Here is a 16,917-nt window from a genome sequence, read left to right on the forward strand (position 1 = left end):
GTAGCAGACTAGAGGCCTGGGGTTAGGTTACTCCAAGAGTCCCGTAGCAGACTAGAGGAGGGTCACCAGAAAACTGGTGTCGAGTTGCCTTCGTCCATCCAATTTATAGGGTCCTTTTGGGTGGCGGTGGCGCTGTTGCTCCGATGTCGTCTTCTGCTCCGTGGGAGGGGCCAGAAGCCGTCGTCTGCATGTGATTACAGGTCCCTCTGGTGGAATATCCTCTTGCTGAACCATGTGGTGTTGTTTGTAAACATTGAAGCGTGGAACTGCTTTTTTTTTTTTTTTTTACGACATCACATAGGATATTACACCCCCCTGGCTTGTTTAAAAAATAAGCCGAAGGGTTATTTTTCTTTATATGAGGGTTGGCAACACTGAGGTATCACACACAAAAAAAAGCACTAAAACATTAATAACACTTGCAACACACAAAAAAATCACTTTTCGGAGCAGTAATAAGGTAGCGGAAGAAAGCACTAAACAGTTAGTCCCTAATCACAGGCAGGATCGGCGCATTTTAATATGTCACTTCATTTCCTTCGAGGTAGGGTTGTTTTTGGCTTGGCGTCAATAAATATATACTAATTCACTTATAGTAAGTGGGGTTGGAGTCTGTGTTAGCTGTTGCTCCTTAGTTGTATTATTGGTATTAAATGTTTCCAAGGGAATAGGAGATGAAATTTCTATGCGGTTCGTTCTAGATTTGTTTGGTAACGAGCGAAGACGACGATATAATATGTATAAAATAATAAGACTTAGGAGTACTAAAAAAGTTGCAATTAATACGGTTATATAAAGATGCTCCATACTGGAAGGAGAGAGAGAAAAAATTTATTACAATTGATAATTAGTGGCGATACAATGTAAAATGTCTATGAGGCATTGTTATTAATAATGCGTTTATAAATAAAATATAAGAATATGCCAAGACCAAGCAATAATATGAAAATAAGAATGGCTATAGCAATTATAGTCCACGGGAATGCAGTGGAAAGGTGTAGTTGCGGCATCTTATCCAACAAAGAATTTTGTTCGTGCTGTAGTAAGGAGTGCATCGAAGTTATGGTGCGTTGTAAATTTTGAAGGTTATGAGTAAAATTCAAATTTGGATTTTTTGGCAAATTTCTATATATTAACGTGAAGTTAGCTGAGGTCCTAGTTGGAAGATTCAAAGTATCGGTAATTATGCGTTGAAATTCTTCATACTTAAAAAAGTAAGTTGATGAGCGATTAACTGCATCAGCGGCTAACATGTGGTTTCTTTGGAGTGCTATTTTAACAGATTTACGCGTAGTAAGATGAAGTCCCATAGGCGTATATAGATAAAATTCTTCTGTTTGTGACAAAGTAGGTTTCACCTTTTCCGTGAAATCTTTAATATGTGCCCTCAAATAAGAGCATAGTCCGAGGAAACTCTTCAAGGTGCGTTTAGAGGTTGGTTTCTTAAAATTGCGTATTTTATTGGAAATTTTAGGTGATATTTTAATCTCCTTTCCATTAACTGTGAATCCTAAAACTTCTAATTCCGAGTATAATAGATGGGTCTTGTTCGGGTTTGCTCTAAAATCGTGTTTCCTTAACCTTTTAAAGAGCAATTCCAAGTCTGACAATTGTTGTTTCCAATTTTTGCTTCCTATAACGAGGTCATCCGCAAAGGCTGTTATGCGCGGTGGTAGTCCCTCTAAAAGCATTCGTACAGCTATACTTAGGGCAGCGGCGGACGAAGTGTGCCCCATTACGCAACGTTGAAACTTATATGCCTTCCTAGTATGATTGAGCTCAAAAGTAATGTATTTTTGACTTTTGAGATGCAGTAATAGCTGGAAATACGAGGTTTTTATGTCAATTGTGGATATAGAGCTTTTTCCTCTTAAAACGTGTAGAATATCCTCCGTATTTTGAAATGGTATACTTAAGTAGTGTGAGAACCTATTGCAAGCTTGGAGGTTGAGAACTAAGCGGAACTCTGAAGTATTTGGCTTCTTCACTATGAGAAGTGGCGAGGAAAAAGAACTGTCACTAGTTTCTTTAATAATATTGGCATCTAAAAGTTGTTTAATTTGTAAGTCAATTTGGGGTCTTACTGCCAATGGAATGGGAGGTGATCTCTGATGAAAAGAGGCTCCTTTATCTATTCTTATTTTATGTACATAGCCACGAAAGTAGCCAATGTCAGTTGGTGTATAAGAAAAGACATCCCTGTATCTAAAAAGTAGATCATGCACAGCTTTCTTTTGCTGACTCGTTAAACTTGGATTGATGTCAAATAGTTTAATATCAAAGAGTGACTTGGTCTCTTCCAGCCTATTCTGAATTTCTTGTTCCGTTCTATAAAATGTTTCGTCATTTTGTTCATCTTTTTGGTAATCACCCTGTAAATCTACTTCTTGAACATTCTCTTCAACATACGCAATTGGGGTGCTCTTTACTAACGTTACCGGTCTACTTGTAGGATTTGATATCAATAAAGTCAAATTATTCTTAGGTACTTTAGTAGGCAACGTTTGTAGTCCGTATTTGTCCAGCAAATTTTCTAATGGAGAGATAAAAAAGTATTTATTATTCTTTTGCCGATTCTTGATATTAATTGGTAAAAAGAAATGTGACCTGGCTGGTATGGTAACGTTTCGTGTTGTATAAACATCAGCCGACTTGTGCTGTTTTATTGTATGCATAGCGTTAGCAGATAATTTTTCCTGGGTATCAATTTCAATTGGATACTGCGGAGGCCGTGGTTTCTTGTATACTGACAACATGTTATTCTTTAAGTCAATTTTGGTCTGTAATCGATTTAGAATGTCTTCACCGAATAAAGGCAAAAAATCTCCATGCTCTAAAATTCTGAAATAATGAGAAAATGTTGTTGAGCCAATTCTGAATGTAATCAAAGCTATATAGCGTAAATTTACGACAGAATTCTCAATTCCTCGTAGATTAGTGCTAAAAGGAATCAATTTTGTGTTTGGTGGAAGCCAATTTTTAGGCCAAAGACTCAATGAACTGCCAGTGTCTATGATCACAGGATACTTTTCTTTATTAATTGTTACATTAATTAATAATTTATGTTCCTGGTTTAACATTTTAATGTTCTCCCTTCTATCTGATAACGGAGCTACTGCATAAAGTGATGTATTTGTCAATCTTTGTTGTTCACTTTTTTCCTGGTTCTCGGCCCTCAGAACATGTTCTTGAGAGGGTGTGTCCTGGGGCCCCCCTAGGCGTTTCCCTGCTGATTGTTCTTATAACATGTACTGGAAGAATGACCTTTCTTATAGCACGTACCGCATACTGTAACAGTTTCCGGCCTAGGATTACTATTATTATCTTTATTATTATTTTTAGAATTGCTCTTATTTCCATTTCTCTGCCGATTTTGATTTCCGTTATTTGTACTTTTCGACCTATAATTGTTACGGCCACCTCTTCTAAATTGTGAGTTCTTAATGGCATTTTGAGCTACAAGAAGAGATAGTTCAGCCATTTGATTTGCCAATTTAGTAAAATCTAATGAATTGTTTGCACTGGAATTACTAGATGTGCTAGGCGCGGGGGGTTCGGGAGGGGGATTCGGATTAGCAACTTGGGGGGAAGGATTTGGAACTATCTGATTTTGTGATGCACCCTGTAGCTGTGGTGCTGAAGGTGTAGGAAAAACTGAAGCTGGTTGCTGGTATTGATTCCAACTAGGTGTTGGGTTACATATTGGATAGGCCAGTTGTTGATGATGTACAGGGAAGGAAGCGCCCGCGACTGCTGATGAATGTAAACTGCTGACTGGTGTACTCTGATCGCTGAGTGAATGGAATGCCTGTTGTAATTCCACGTAATCACGTTTCTTCATGAGGTCATTTGCTTTCTCGAGGTTGTGTAAATGCGTTTGTAAGGCGTGAACAGTTGTAAATGTTTCTAACGCTATCTGTTGCAAAAAAGTTTTCTTTAAACCTAAGGATAAATAATTTATTTTCTGCTCCTCGGTGGCCTGAGGCAAAACTTGCCTAATGACCCTTAATTTTCTGAGAAAATAAGCATCTACTGGCTCGTTTTCACCTTGTTGGACTTGAAAAATTTCGAATTCCGCTCGATATGCCGGTAATCTTGGTCTACTCAGTGCAACTAATTTGTCTTTTAATTGTTCATAATTAAGCGCGTCTAACTGATTCTGGGCCTTTAACTGTAGGACTAAATCAAGTGCTACATCTTGTAAGTACATAGGTAATAGTTCTTTCTTTTTCTGTTCATTCCACGAATGCAATAATGCAAGATGGTCAAAAAGCATAAAAAATCTATCGGGGTCCTCCGTAACGTGTCCCGAATACTTAGTGAGGTGTGGTATATTAAAAGAAGGGCGCGAATTTTGCTCCATGTTAAAAATGTTTTCTGGAAAAGTGTTTTTACCAGTTCTAGTTTGAGGCATAAACAAAATTCAGTTCACTTAAAAACACTAACACTTTAAAAAATTCACATACCTTCCACAGAAAAAAAAAGTCCACTTCCGGTTAATAAAAATACTGTCCGGTAGGGGAGTATTCAGAGTTTATTCTGAGTCGGTCAAGCCTCTACCATGTAAAACTTTGTGTAAATTCGTCTCATATAAGGAAGAGGTAGAGCAGATAATAAAAAGAGTGTCCGGAATCGACTCCCACTACCAGTTTTATTATAAAAATATGAGTATTTGTACAAAATACTATACAATTTGGTCTCTATTTAAAAGGGTGAGTAAAAGGTAGTCTTTGACCGAGTGGTCGCAGACAGGATCTCCAACAGAGCCCCGTAGCAGGCTAAGAGGAGTGGAGTTAGGGAACCAATGCTCCGTAGCAAGCAGAGGCAGGTTAAGTTGCCAACAGAGCCCCGTAGCAGGCTAAGCGGCTGAGGTTGGGATACCCAGACAGAGCCCCGTAGCAGGCTAAGCCAGGAGATAGGATAGGCGTAGTCCCGTAGCAGACTAGAGGCCTGGGGTTAGGTTACTCCAAGAGTCCCGTAGCAGACTAGAGGAGGGTCACCAGAAAACTGGTGTCGAGTTGCCTTCGTCCATCCAATTTATAGGGTCCTTTTGGGTGGCGGTGGCGCTGTTGCTCCGATGTCGTCTTCTGCTCCGTGGGAGGGGCCAGAAGCCGTCGTCTGCATGTGATTACAGGTCCCTCTGGTGGAATATCCTCTTGCTGAACCATGTGGTGTTGTTTGTAAACATTGAAGCGTGGAACTGCTTTTTTTTTTTACGACATCACATAGGATATTACAATATGTTATACTGCACCATAGCTTTATGGAATGCATGAATTAGTTTGTCTCATCTTTCTGTCGAATTCATCAACTGCTGTTGTTAGTTTTAACTGTTCGGTTTTGCTTTCAGTATGTACACTCATGTCCAAAATTATTGTCGCATATCTATATCTGTCTTGTAAGAATATAATTTGATAATGATTAAATACGAAAATTAGAATGAGTAAATCAAAATGTTGCTAAATAGACAAGAAAGCTTTTATTTTCGTTTTATTTTTATTTACTGCTCTTTTGACATGAAATTTGCCACATACATGTCTTTGCCAATTATACACATACTAACATTGTAAGAAATACCGGACGAATTCGTTAGCAAATTATATTCCTACAACAACATATTTATAGACATGCGACAATAATTTTGGACATGAGTGTACATAAGATTAGATGCCAATAAATGACAGTGAATAATGAGGAAATAATGGAATTGTTTATGTTTTTCGAGAAGTGTAACTAATAACTAACTGATCAACTAAATAACAAACAAATTAAAAAGAAAAAAGAAAAGAAAAAGTGCAGAAGATAATGTGAAACGCGAACTTGCTGCTAAACGTGGGATCCAAATCAGATTAATTCTTTCAAGGAATCGAACTTGTCTCTCGTGCATACTAGGGGAAACACTTGCTTGAATTCTTTACTTTCAGTTATAATTTCAATAAATTTGTAATCGTGATGTAATATAGCAATGGGTTAAGAAAAATGGAATAGTAATTAGTCACAATTCAAGTTGCTGTTTACAAACTAACTAAAGAAAATATTGACTATATATTTTTTTTTAATGCTAGCTCCACTTTCTTTGTATATTGTGTTAAAACATAATATATATTTAAACTGTAAGATTATGTTAATATATATTAAATGTTCAAGAAGAAAAAAATCTTTTACACTTTTCAGACCACCAAAAGGAGTTCAAGTTGCAGATAATTTTACGTGTATAGAGTAAGTATAATTACGTATTTGCATTAAAATAGCGTATATTTTATTAGAATAAACATATATTTTTTACATTTTACGCAGTCTATCGTACAACTGTAGTTTAGTATCTTAGTTATCGATAGACATTTAACGACACATAAAAGAGATTTGGGATCAATGGATGTAGTAGTTGCCCTATGATCATACATGCGAAGTAGCTAATTTTTGAAATTTGAAACTAAAAGCTGTATTGCGTACTATTCTTTAAGTACGATTCGAAATTAAATTCCAGTTAATTTATAAATAATAATAATAATTTCGGCAAGTACAGTAGGGAAGATTTTTTTTCAAGGCATAAAATTATTTAAATGTAAGGGTGAATGACAAAGTATTTTATACTGTTTTTTAAGCGAACATCTAAAAAAGGTTTGAATTACTGTTTTATTGCTGAAGAGATCCAAATCGAAGTTTCCTTGTTAATTCAAATATGTCCTCGGTTCAACTGTGTTATTATATCAGGGGGCAGAAGTCTGAGATAAAGTAAATAATTGCTTGTATTGTGCTGTCGAAGAAAGAAAGAAAAGAAACCTATTGCTACTTTGATCGTAAAGGTTGCAGACACGTTATCACATGAGAATGTAGTTGCTGAAAGAGGGTTCTTGTTATTTAGGTATATACTGAGTGAAGACTCCCCAAAATTGTCTGGAAAATCATTTAATACATATTTGACTGTAAAAGATGCTGATGTCAACATGTTTGACGAGAAGGCTTACTTTGTGTCTGTTAACACGATGCTTCTTGATGTGCACACATGTCCATGCCAGATATCAAGAATACTACGAGGTTCTACTAGCAAAGACTGAACCAACACTGAGGAAGTAACAACAAGGAAAGAGAACTGTTAGAAACGGGCTTTTTATTATTACTATTATTAAAGATATCTTACATGTAGGAGGTTACACAGAACAGATGTATTTGTCTAATCGTCTATACTTATCATTTATTGAGGCTGTTAAAATTCGAGCAGGAAAAGGTTGAAAACGCTACGTATACTCAAGTTTCTTACTTCAAATACAAAATATATTGATACGGTATAAAGAAAGAAGAAATAAACTCTGTAAATAAACTTTTATTTCTATTAAGTTAACACCATATCCAAAGTGTTCCTTTGTAGTTTTAATTTTGCAACCTGAACTCAGATTAAGTTCTAATAGTGTGTCTGAAGCTCACAGTAAAGTATTTTCTAACGAAGAACAAAATATGAGCGAAATTAAACGAGATAAAAGCAGTGATGTCAGTCAGCGGGCTCGCAGAAACCGGTTGGTAAAATCTTCTTTCCACCTCTAGATTCAGTACTTACGAATAATAATAATTCTTGAGTACTATTTTTGAGAATCTAGTATGCATTTTTTATTTTCAGCTTTGAAAAAGACAATTAAGACATGCTGCAGCACTTTAATTTTCTACCGCATTTCATCAATGGAAATGAATTATGTCACTGTGCAGACTCAGTTCGTTTTTGTAATATGTGTTTAGTTTTTCATCAGAACGCAAATTTTGCTTTGAACTGTCGCAAATTGATACCGATTGGTACCCCTTAATGTCAGGTTAAAGAGAAAGCATCCCTCAAATATTCTAAACATGAACTAGCCTTGTTGTCAAAACGTGACGAGTGTTATCCACAAAGTGTCAATATAAACTTGCTGCATGATTTGTTTATAGTCACTGTTACTAGTATCGTTGGAAATGAAATGAGATTTTTTTAGTTAAACGTCCCACAATTATGCACTTAAGGTTTAAAGAGGCGGATGATTAATGGAAGTAAATGTTTGGGAAATTATTTTGTGTGCACTCCGACCAGGAATCAAACCCGGGACCACATACACCAAAGGCACACGCACTATCAATTAGACCAACGGGGAGAGCTTAGTAGAATTGGATTAAATAATAATAATAATAATGTCAGTTTACTATATTAATCATAGATCCAGTTATTAAATGATTTGAATGATACCATTGAATATAAGAAATGTAAGCGAAGTATCACCGAAACAAATATCTGGTTCTGGTTTATCTTTTCCTTGTTCTGGGTTTGTATCTATTTCTTGATTTATGATACTTTTTTCTTGTCTACAGTTCGAATTTAGAAAACCCGTCCAACACACATGACAAGATGTTAATTTTCAGGAACTTAATAAGAGATTAGGCAATCAACATTACTATAGTGTTATATTAGGTTACATGACTTATACTTGATGGCCTCCAACGAAATGCGAGTTGGAAAACAAAGATAGCCAGCCCCGGACTGAACGTAGGATTCATAAGTTGTTATTAATTGTGGATTCCACTTTACTAATTGTGGAATCCACTACAAGAAAACGAAGGTGAAGTAAGAAAATCATAAGAAGTCAAAAAAGCGAAAATTCCGTTTTTCTCCCAAAAGCCTGTTTTTTATGGGAAAAAACGGCGTTTTTTTTTCATTTCTACCGATAATACAGAATAAAGCTATAGATCGATATTAAAACAAAGTATACGTCGTGAAAGTTGAGATCAAGATTCGATACAAGATATTGCAGAGGTCAGAAAATATAACTTTTACTACAAGTTATCTTAATTATTTAATTTCCATTCCTATTGTAAAACGAGCGTGTTCAAAAGTACGTGTGTTGTAGATTCCCTTACTTTCGATTAGGGCTTTTTGCTGAACTCGCCCCCACTATTTCGAATTTTAGTGAATACGTTGAAGACAATGAAGAACATTAAAATATTTGGAAAGTAAGCCAGGTAATATTTAGAAAACACTATTACACAAACTAATAATTTCTTTCAAGAGTTTTCGTATAGTTTATAAATTAGGATGCCCAATAATTATGACGTTGGAAATTGCGCCTTTATTTTTGGTCTATAAGAATAAGTTTGAAACAATTACTACTTTGTTCAATAGTATTTTGTAGCTATTATCTGACTCACTCTACGTTTTTAACTCTTGTGTACTACTGTGGGGTCCTTTTAGGACCCCTAGAGATATTTAATGTAGTATATCTCTTAAATGAACGTGAGTATTTAGAAGTCTGTTCTTGTATTTTTTCCCAAAGTTATTTAACCCTTTCACAGAGGAAGTCGACTTTTGTCGACAGAAAGAAAATTTCCTTAACATGCGAATGTCGACTATAGTCGACGTGTTAAAATTTGTTTGTCCGTATCTTGGCTTTGTCGAGAGTAGTCGTCAAAGTTGTACCGTTCAATTTTTTTGTGTTCTATTGTTTTCGATAAACAATAGAAATCGCACAGAAAACCTTTGGCGACTACAATCGACAAAACCAAGATACAGACAAATTTTAACACGTCGACTATAATCGACATTCGCAGGTTAGGGAAATTTTCTTTCCGTCGCCTTCCACAGTGAAAGGGTTAATATATTGACCACAAATTATCGTTTGGTATTGCCTTGTTGTTATGCTGTTATGTGAAAAATGATTGATTATCACTGGGGTCGTAAAAGGACCCCAAGTTATTAGCCATGTAAATAATCGCATTTTTCTTTCTTTCTTACCAATCGAACAAAATTAGTAGTTTACATAATCCTGAATAGCTGGCAGAAACTACTAATATATTGTTCCTGAAAATTATTTCATTATTGACACAATAAAGTAAGTACGGTGTGTAGTAAGAAAATAAGTTTTTTTTTCTTTTTTTTCAGTTACACTATATTGTTTGTGACCTTGCCTCTTTCTTCCTCAGGTTACAGCTTGAAGCAATAGATATCTTGAAACCCGTTTATATTTTTCAACAGCTTGTGAATAACAAAGCGGTTAGTTTCAAAGGGCTAAATTCTTCTATATATCTAACTAGATAAATATATCAATAAATAAATAAATAAATCCTGATACCCGTCTCCCAATGATAATACCAATAAATGAATGCTTATGGTCCCAGCTAAGGCTTTAGTTTTTACGGTCAATCCATCTTCGAATGGGAATGAAATTGCACATTAAAAAAGGGGCTAAAATCCGTTACTTCCTGCAACAATCACAAGAACATGATATGATTTGACTACTCTGGGTTGTAGTTGTGCCTTTTATCTTGTGACATGGTCACCAAGTATTTCTTTTCTATTTTGGATGACGATGATATCAGTGAGTTGCAGAGGAATGCATTAAAGTATTGTTTTGAAATATATTTGTGTAAAATTTCTGTGCAGAAATTGCTTATCTTCAATTGGGATCTCAAAAGGACTCCATGGTATCTCCTACGCTATATTTTTCACGGTAATACACGGGGGTTAATATTCTTTTAGTCTTTAGTTGTTCACTAGGATTTAAAACAGTAGAGAGTGAGCATAACAAAAAGCTTTAATTTTTATGTCTATAGAATACTGTGCCTGCATATCTGCTAGTTCTTAAAAATATTACAGCATATGCATATTATTTATAATGCATATGCATATTATATTATTTTATAATGAAATTTCTTTTTATCATTTTTGTTTTCTATTTTCTTCTTCAGTCTAGTCGACCACGAAGATTATATGTTGAAACTGCTGGCCTTCCATGGACCAGTAGCTGTGGCAGTGAATGCTATGAACTGGCAGAATTACTTAGGTGGAGTGATACAGTACCATTGTGCTAGTAGTCGCGATCGCATAAATCATGCAGTACAAATTGTAGGGTACAATTTAGACGCTGAAGTTCCTCATTATATTGTGCGAAACTCGTGGGGAGTTGAGTTTGGTGATAAAGGCTACCTTTATATTGCCTATGGAAGAAATCTTTGTGGTAAGTCAATCTCTAAATTAATGAAAATTTCAATTCTTATTGGATATTAGTCGGTCTATATAGTTGAGTCATTCACGATGACTTGACTTTTAATCATGTCTTCCCTTGCACTAGCTTTACCATGTCTTCTTTCAGGCATTGAGCATGTGAAAACAACCAAACATATCAGTGTTATATTAGTATATCATCTGTATACGTGAGTAAATATGTCTTGGGTTGAAAATTGTCAATCTTGGATAATATTGGATAATCTCTACGATAATTTTGGAGATTTTGAGTAGAAAAGTGGACATTTACATTTTAACACTGCGCTGCAGAAATTGTAATACAGATGAGCGATGTTTTATGAAATTGGAGAACTCCTTCGTGGCTATGAGGATAGCGTACGTACCTTTGGCGTGGAAGGCCCGGGTTTGATTCCTGGCGGAGCTTATGTGGTTCGGATCCCATGTTAAGTGTAGGTCTATGTCTCATATAACCATCTGCTGAACGAGACGCTAAACTCAAATACAAATGCAATGAAATTGGAGGTTAGATGTGCAGTGTTTCTAACGACTGTGATAGTATTAATGGTGAAAGTTAGTTAATTAATAATAATATTCTTATTTCTCCTAATTTTTTTTTGGTCACAGGGTAATTTTGGACTTCTTGTTTTAATAAAGGTTGATTCGAAAACTTCCTTTCCGTGTTAGTTGCTGAGGGGTATAGAATACTGACCTGTGCAAGGTCATGGCTTGTTCTGAAATGCTTAGAAACATCTGATATGGTATTATTTATTTTTCTAAATCCTGATCTTAGTCTTTATTGATCTTAGTTTTAATGTTGCGTTTCGTCATATCGATATAGGCGCTGACTGTATCGCATACTCGAATGAAGGAGAAACATGAGCGTAATACCTTCTGTAACCAGTCAGATTTCTCTACATACTTTGGAAAGAATTGGAATAATGTCATTTTAATATTGTGAAACGTAGAATCGTAATAGCGTAGTCGGTAAGGCGTCTACATACCAACTGAGCAACCTACCCGTAATAGGGGGTCTGGATTTTTGTCATTCAGGTGGAAACTTGGGGATAAAAGTGGCCGGAGTGCAAGGTCATGAAAGTGTGATTTCTTCACACCATTCGTAGGTTCCACATGCTGGTAAACCTTTACTATCATTGAAGTATAGGTTCTAATTTTCTAATTTCCATTGAATAAAATGGAACACCAATTGAAATTTTTAAGTGATCGTGAGTGCCATATATTTCTGTGTCTTTGGTTGTTAGTAGTACTTCAGAAGAAATTATTTTTGTGTTCATTCTTCAGGTCTAAATAATATAAACATTCAGATTCTAATGACAAATTACTCTGATAGGAAAAAAGTTTGTTAACTCTACTGAAAAGGAATTTCCACGTATTGGTCTTCGCTTTCAGGGATCATTCCGAAACAACATGAATTTACTTCTCTTCCATCGTGGTCTTCCTGTGAATTCTTTCAGCAGAAATGTGATAGAAACTTTATTTATTTATTTATTTATATTATTATTATTATTATTATTATTATTATTATTATTATTATTATTATTATTATTATTATTATTATTATTATTATTATTATTATTATTATTCAGTAGTAGTGTTGCTTGTTAAGAACTAACAATAGTCAAACTACACTCATGTCCAAAATTAAAGTTCTTTTTTTCTAACCCGAGACACCATGGCAGAAAATGTGATTGTGGTTGATTTAGAGTTCGGCATCTCGTTCAGCATTTATTTAATAGCTGGGCATAAATCGCCTTTTTATTTCAAGATTGACATAACTCAACTCATAACTCCTAACTTTTCAGGAGAAGCGCTTAAAGTTTCGAAACGCAATGAAAACAAATGAGCGCAAGAACGACACAAAGTGCTCTGTAGCACCCAGTTTTGTAATCACGTCTGTGAAATTTTTACCAGAGATAGACATCAAGATTAGCTTTCATTTTCTGCCCATAAGTCAATAAGGAACATTTTTGGGTTATGTCGTTCTTGAAATAAACAGACGATATGTCCTATATCTTCATGTGGAATCCGAATAACGAGCTCCGAATGGAAATCGAATCCCGGGCTCTCGTACCGAAGGTGCGTACGCTAACCGTATAACCACGAGAGAGTTTTGAAACATATGATCTTGAAATTGACAGAAAAAATCACGTCATATCTTACAAATGACGTAACTTGGTGCCTCTACGAGTATGATTAATCATCGGTGAATGAGATATGTAAGATTATTTTGGTAGTGAAATGTTACGTACAGCTGCATAGTTACACATAAAATACATAGGAAACAGATAATGGCACAAAGAACGCATCTACACATTACGTGCGACCTTATTATCGGAAGATTGAAAATGGGACACATCCAACGAGATGTGGGTGTGGAGTTGACTGTAGCTCGTAGTGTAATTTCGCAACTGTGGGCAAGATTCCAGGAGGGCCTAAACATTCGAAAACAACATGAAACATGTTGCCCATGTACTATAACCTAGTATAACCTAGCATTTAATCTGTCTAGTATTAAATGCCCGACAACATCTAACCAGCATTGCATCTGCATTAGCTCAAGATAGATTATAATAAGATGAGTTTGTTTAAGCTAGGTCTGTGTCCATTCAGTTGCCAGATATACTGATATTAATTTGCTGGTTACATTTTTCCGGTATCAACATGTAATTGTATTGAAACTTGAATTTCTTGATTTGTATGTTGCACAAATTTTTGTTTTGTTAAATTCACTATTGTTCATGATAAAATTAGAAATATTCTGTTCATGTAGTTTATTGATCATTCAGAAAGAAGATACGCTGGATGTTGTATTCCTTAAATGCTAGAGCTAACGGGAGCTTAGAAACCTTCATTAACATATTTGCCTTTGTATTTTCTAGAAAATTTCATGTTGACAACTCACCCTATTACTGCAAATAAATACTAGTTTCATTTGCCCGACCTTATACGTATATCTTCGCTGATTCTCACTAAACTGCCTTTGAAATTTATCTATCAATATGCGGAATTCTAGAGTAAAATCTATCATTGAACACAAAAGTAATGGTTCTATAACATTTACATATCTATTCATCTGCTGGACAAATAAACAGTTCACAACAAGAATCCAAAAGAAGAGCACCTAAGAGAGAAGTACACTCTCACTGCGTTAGTAAACTTTTTTTTTTTTTTTTCGTAGGACTTTCAAACTTCCCTTCTATCAGAATGATTTAGGTAGAATAGTTGGAACCGTTGAACATGTAACTGCCAGTTTCATAGAAGTGCTCATCTGTATTACAAGAATTTTTAAAGTGCAGTTGTACAATCTTTGTTGTCTACCTTTCCCCCAATAACCTTCAAAATAACTTCATCCTGTCCTGTGATTAAAGTTGACTGGTTTCAGCTTCAATATTGAAGACATCACATTTACTCAGGTACAATGAGTGAGTATTTTTATTTTATATTTACTACATCGTTATTTTGCATATTTTATGTTATATTCAGAAATTTAATAATTAACAAATCGAATTATTTTGACAATTAGGAAGTGAAGATTAGGTGAAGTAATTCAGAAAGTCAGGAGCAGGACTCGTACTTTTTGCTAATATTGATAAGTATAATTAGATATACAATGCCTCAGGATTTTGAAATTTGATTTTTTTTTCTTTTTCTGCTAGGAATTGTTACCGAAGTATCTTCAATCGATGTGCTCTAATACTGATGACAAGTCTAAAATTTGTGCATATAACAAGTGCCATATTCTTTAAGAGAAGAAGTATGTATTTAGCAATAGGAGCATGTAAATTACATGCGTGTAAATATATTGTATATTAGAACTTGGATAAAGTTCTATAAGAGTATCCGCATGACTGGATAATACGAACTTTTACGAAGTCAGTGTTGATAGGTCTCATTTTGGTAGATGTTCAGTTACATATAAAGGCATATTTCATTATTTTACGAGACAAATTCTGTTAAAATACATGTTTTTGTAAAGTGTTTATAAAGAAAAGTAAAATTTTCAGCTATTGAATCGTTTAGAACCTACGAGGAATTTAAAACATTTTGTATGGTAACAATGTATGAACTTAACATGCAGACAGTAATTTGATTCCTGGAAAGCAAAGCAGGTATGAATAACATTAGTAGCGGATCGTAAGATGTAGTTCATAGTGAACAGTGAACGAAGGGTCCAAGTGCCTTTATCACTATCTAAAGTATATTTACTTGTGCATTTCTTGAATATTCTGATAGATTCTTACGCGTAATAACTAATGTTATAGAGTATAGAAGATTACCCAATAAAATATCTTGTAAACGCCTTATTTTCGTTACAAATAAATTAAAATGCATCTGTACGAAATATATGCTCATAGCTGGTTTACGAATGCTGTTTTCATCCTGCTTAGTCATTCAGTTCTAGCGTCTTAACTTTTATATATACAGTTGTTTGTCATTTATTTGTGTTGTTTTATTACTATATATATATATATATATATATATATATTTTTTTTCATTATACACTTGTTCAACATGATGCCCCAGTTTTACGATTAGCAGAGTTGGGATAATTTACAAGAAATGTGTTATTAGATATTCTTTTAATATATAGGACGATTCACTAGACTTTTGATGACTTTATACGAGTAAAAGACGACCATCGGTAGAAGACGGCCCTTTGTGACTAAAAGTACCTTCAAGATTATTAAAAAAAAAAAAAAAAAAAAAAATCATGTGGCTTCCAGAATTATTTCTTCTACTAATGTAACAATTACTTTCAAGGAAGACTGTTACTAGAAAAAAGTTTCAAAAAGTAAGAATAGATCCTGTGAAGAATTTAAGCAGTTGTTCCAATCCATATATAAAAACAATCTTGACATCCTTTTACAGAAACCTTCATCACTCCAGGTTTTATCATAAGGATTTCCAGCAGTTCCAGTTTTGTTAACACGCTGATATGCATGAAGCTTCACCATGCACATTAGAGTATTAGTAAGATTTGAACTACTTAAAATCTCAAGAAACATACAGTATCATCAACAGAACATCATTCTAAATTATTGTGTCATTCTAAATTTTCATTTCTAACCTATCATTATTGAGAACAGATCAGAACTGATTTTAACTAACAAACTCGTTAGTTATTGCAAAACATTTTTTTTTTTTTTTTTTTTTTTTTTTATCCGATAGACGTTGAATCTCTTGAACAGTTCTCAAACATACAGGGATTTTATTAACTTGTAATCAGCATGAATTGGTCCTTCAAATGGGATTTTAGTTTCTCTGCAAGCGAGTGCTTTCTCCTGAACTTCCCTTGTTAGTAATGTACAGGAACACGTGTCATAGCAATTTCTAGTTTACATTCATGTTGTCTGAAAATCTTTAACGTTTTCTGAAAATGATTATAAAATATAATGTGCAATGTGTCAATTTTTCTGAAAAATTAATAAAAACCCTGCTTGAACGCATTTTAATTTCCAGAAAACGTATGTGCCATTCGGTTAATGGTGGCCGTCCATATCCCATTCATTCATAAATGTACACTCATGTCCAAAATGGTTGTCTTATATCTATATCTGTCGTCTTGCAAGAATATAATTTGATCAAGATTTGGAAGGTACTTTTAATACTGATACTATGTGTATAATCGGGAAATGTATATTTGTGATAAATTTCATAGGAAAAGAATTATAAATACGAAAATTAGAATGAGTAAAACAAAATGTTGCTAAATGGACAAGAAAGTTTTATTTTCGTTTTATTGTTCTTATTTACTGCTCTTTTGACATGACATTTGCCACATACATGTCTTTGCCGATTATACACATACTAACATTGTGAGAAATACCGGGCGAATTCTTTATCAAATTATATTCCTACAACAAGATATTTATAGACATGCGAGAATAATTTGGGACATGAGTATACGTATCATGTGATCT

At 34.5% G+C, this 16,917-nt stretch overlaps 1 protein-coding gene across 1 annotated transcript in view; it reads left to right on the top strand.

The window, feature by feature from the left end:
* LOC145670303 (cathepsin O-like) overlaps window positions 1–16,439 on the top strand; it is a 61,064-nt gene extending 44,625 nt beyond the window's left edge. The window contains exons 5-7 of the mRNA XM_081738775.1: window positions 6,175–6,219; window positions 10,702–10,970; window positions 14,653–16,439. Of these exons, the coding sequence (XP_081594901.1) occupies window positions 6,175–6,219; window positions 10,702–10,970; window positions 14,653–14,690 (352 nt within the window). The 3' untranslated portion in view covers window positions 14,691–16,439. The remainder of the gene's footprint in view (window positions 1–6,174; window positions 6,220–10,701; window positions 10,971–14,652) is intronic.
* The last annotated feature ends 478 nt before the right edge of the window (window positions 16,440–16,917 follow it).

Source organism: Thermobia domestica, chromosome 14, assembly GCF_964235325.1.
Source record: "Thermobia domestica chromosome 14, izTheDome1.hap1.1, whole genome shotgun sequence".
Lineage (NCBI taxonomy): Eukaryota > Metazoa > Arthropoda > Insecta > Zygentoma > Lepismatidae > Thermobia > Thermobia domestica.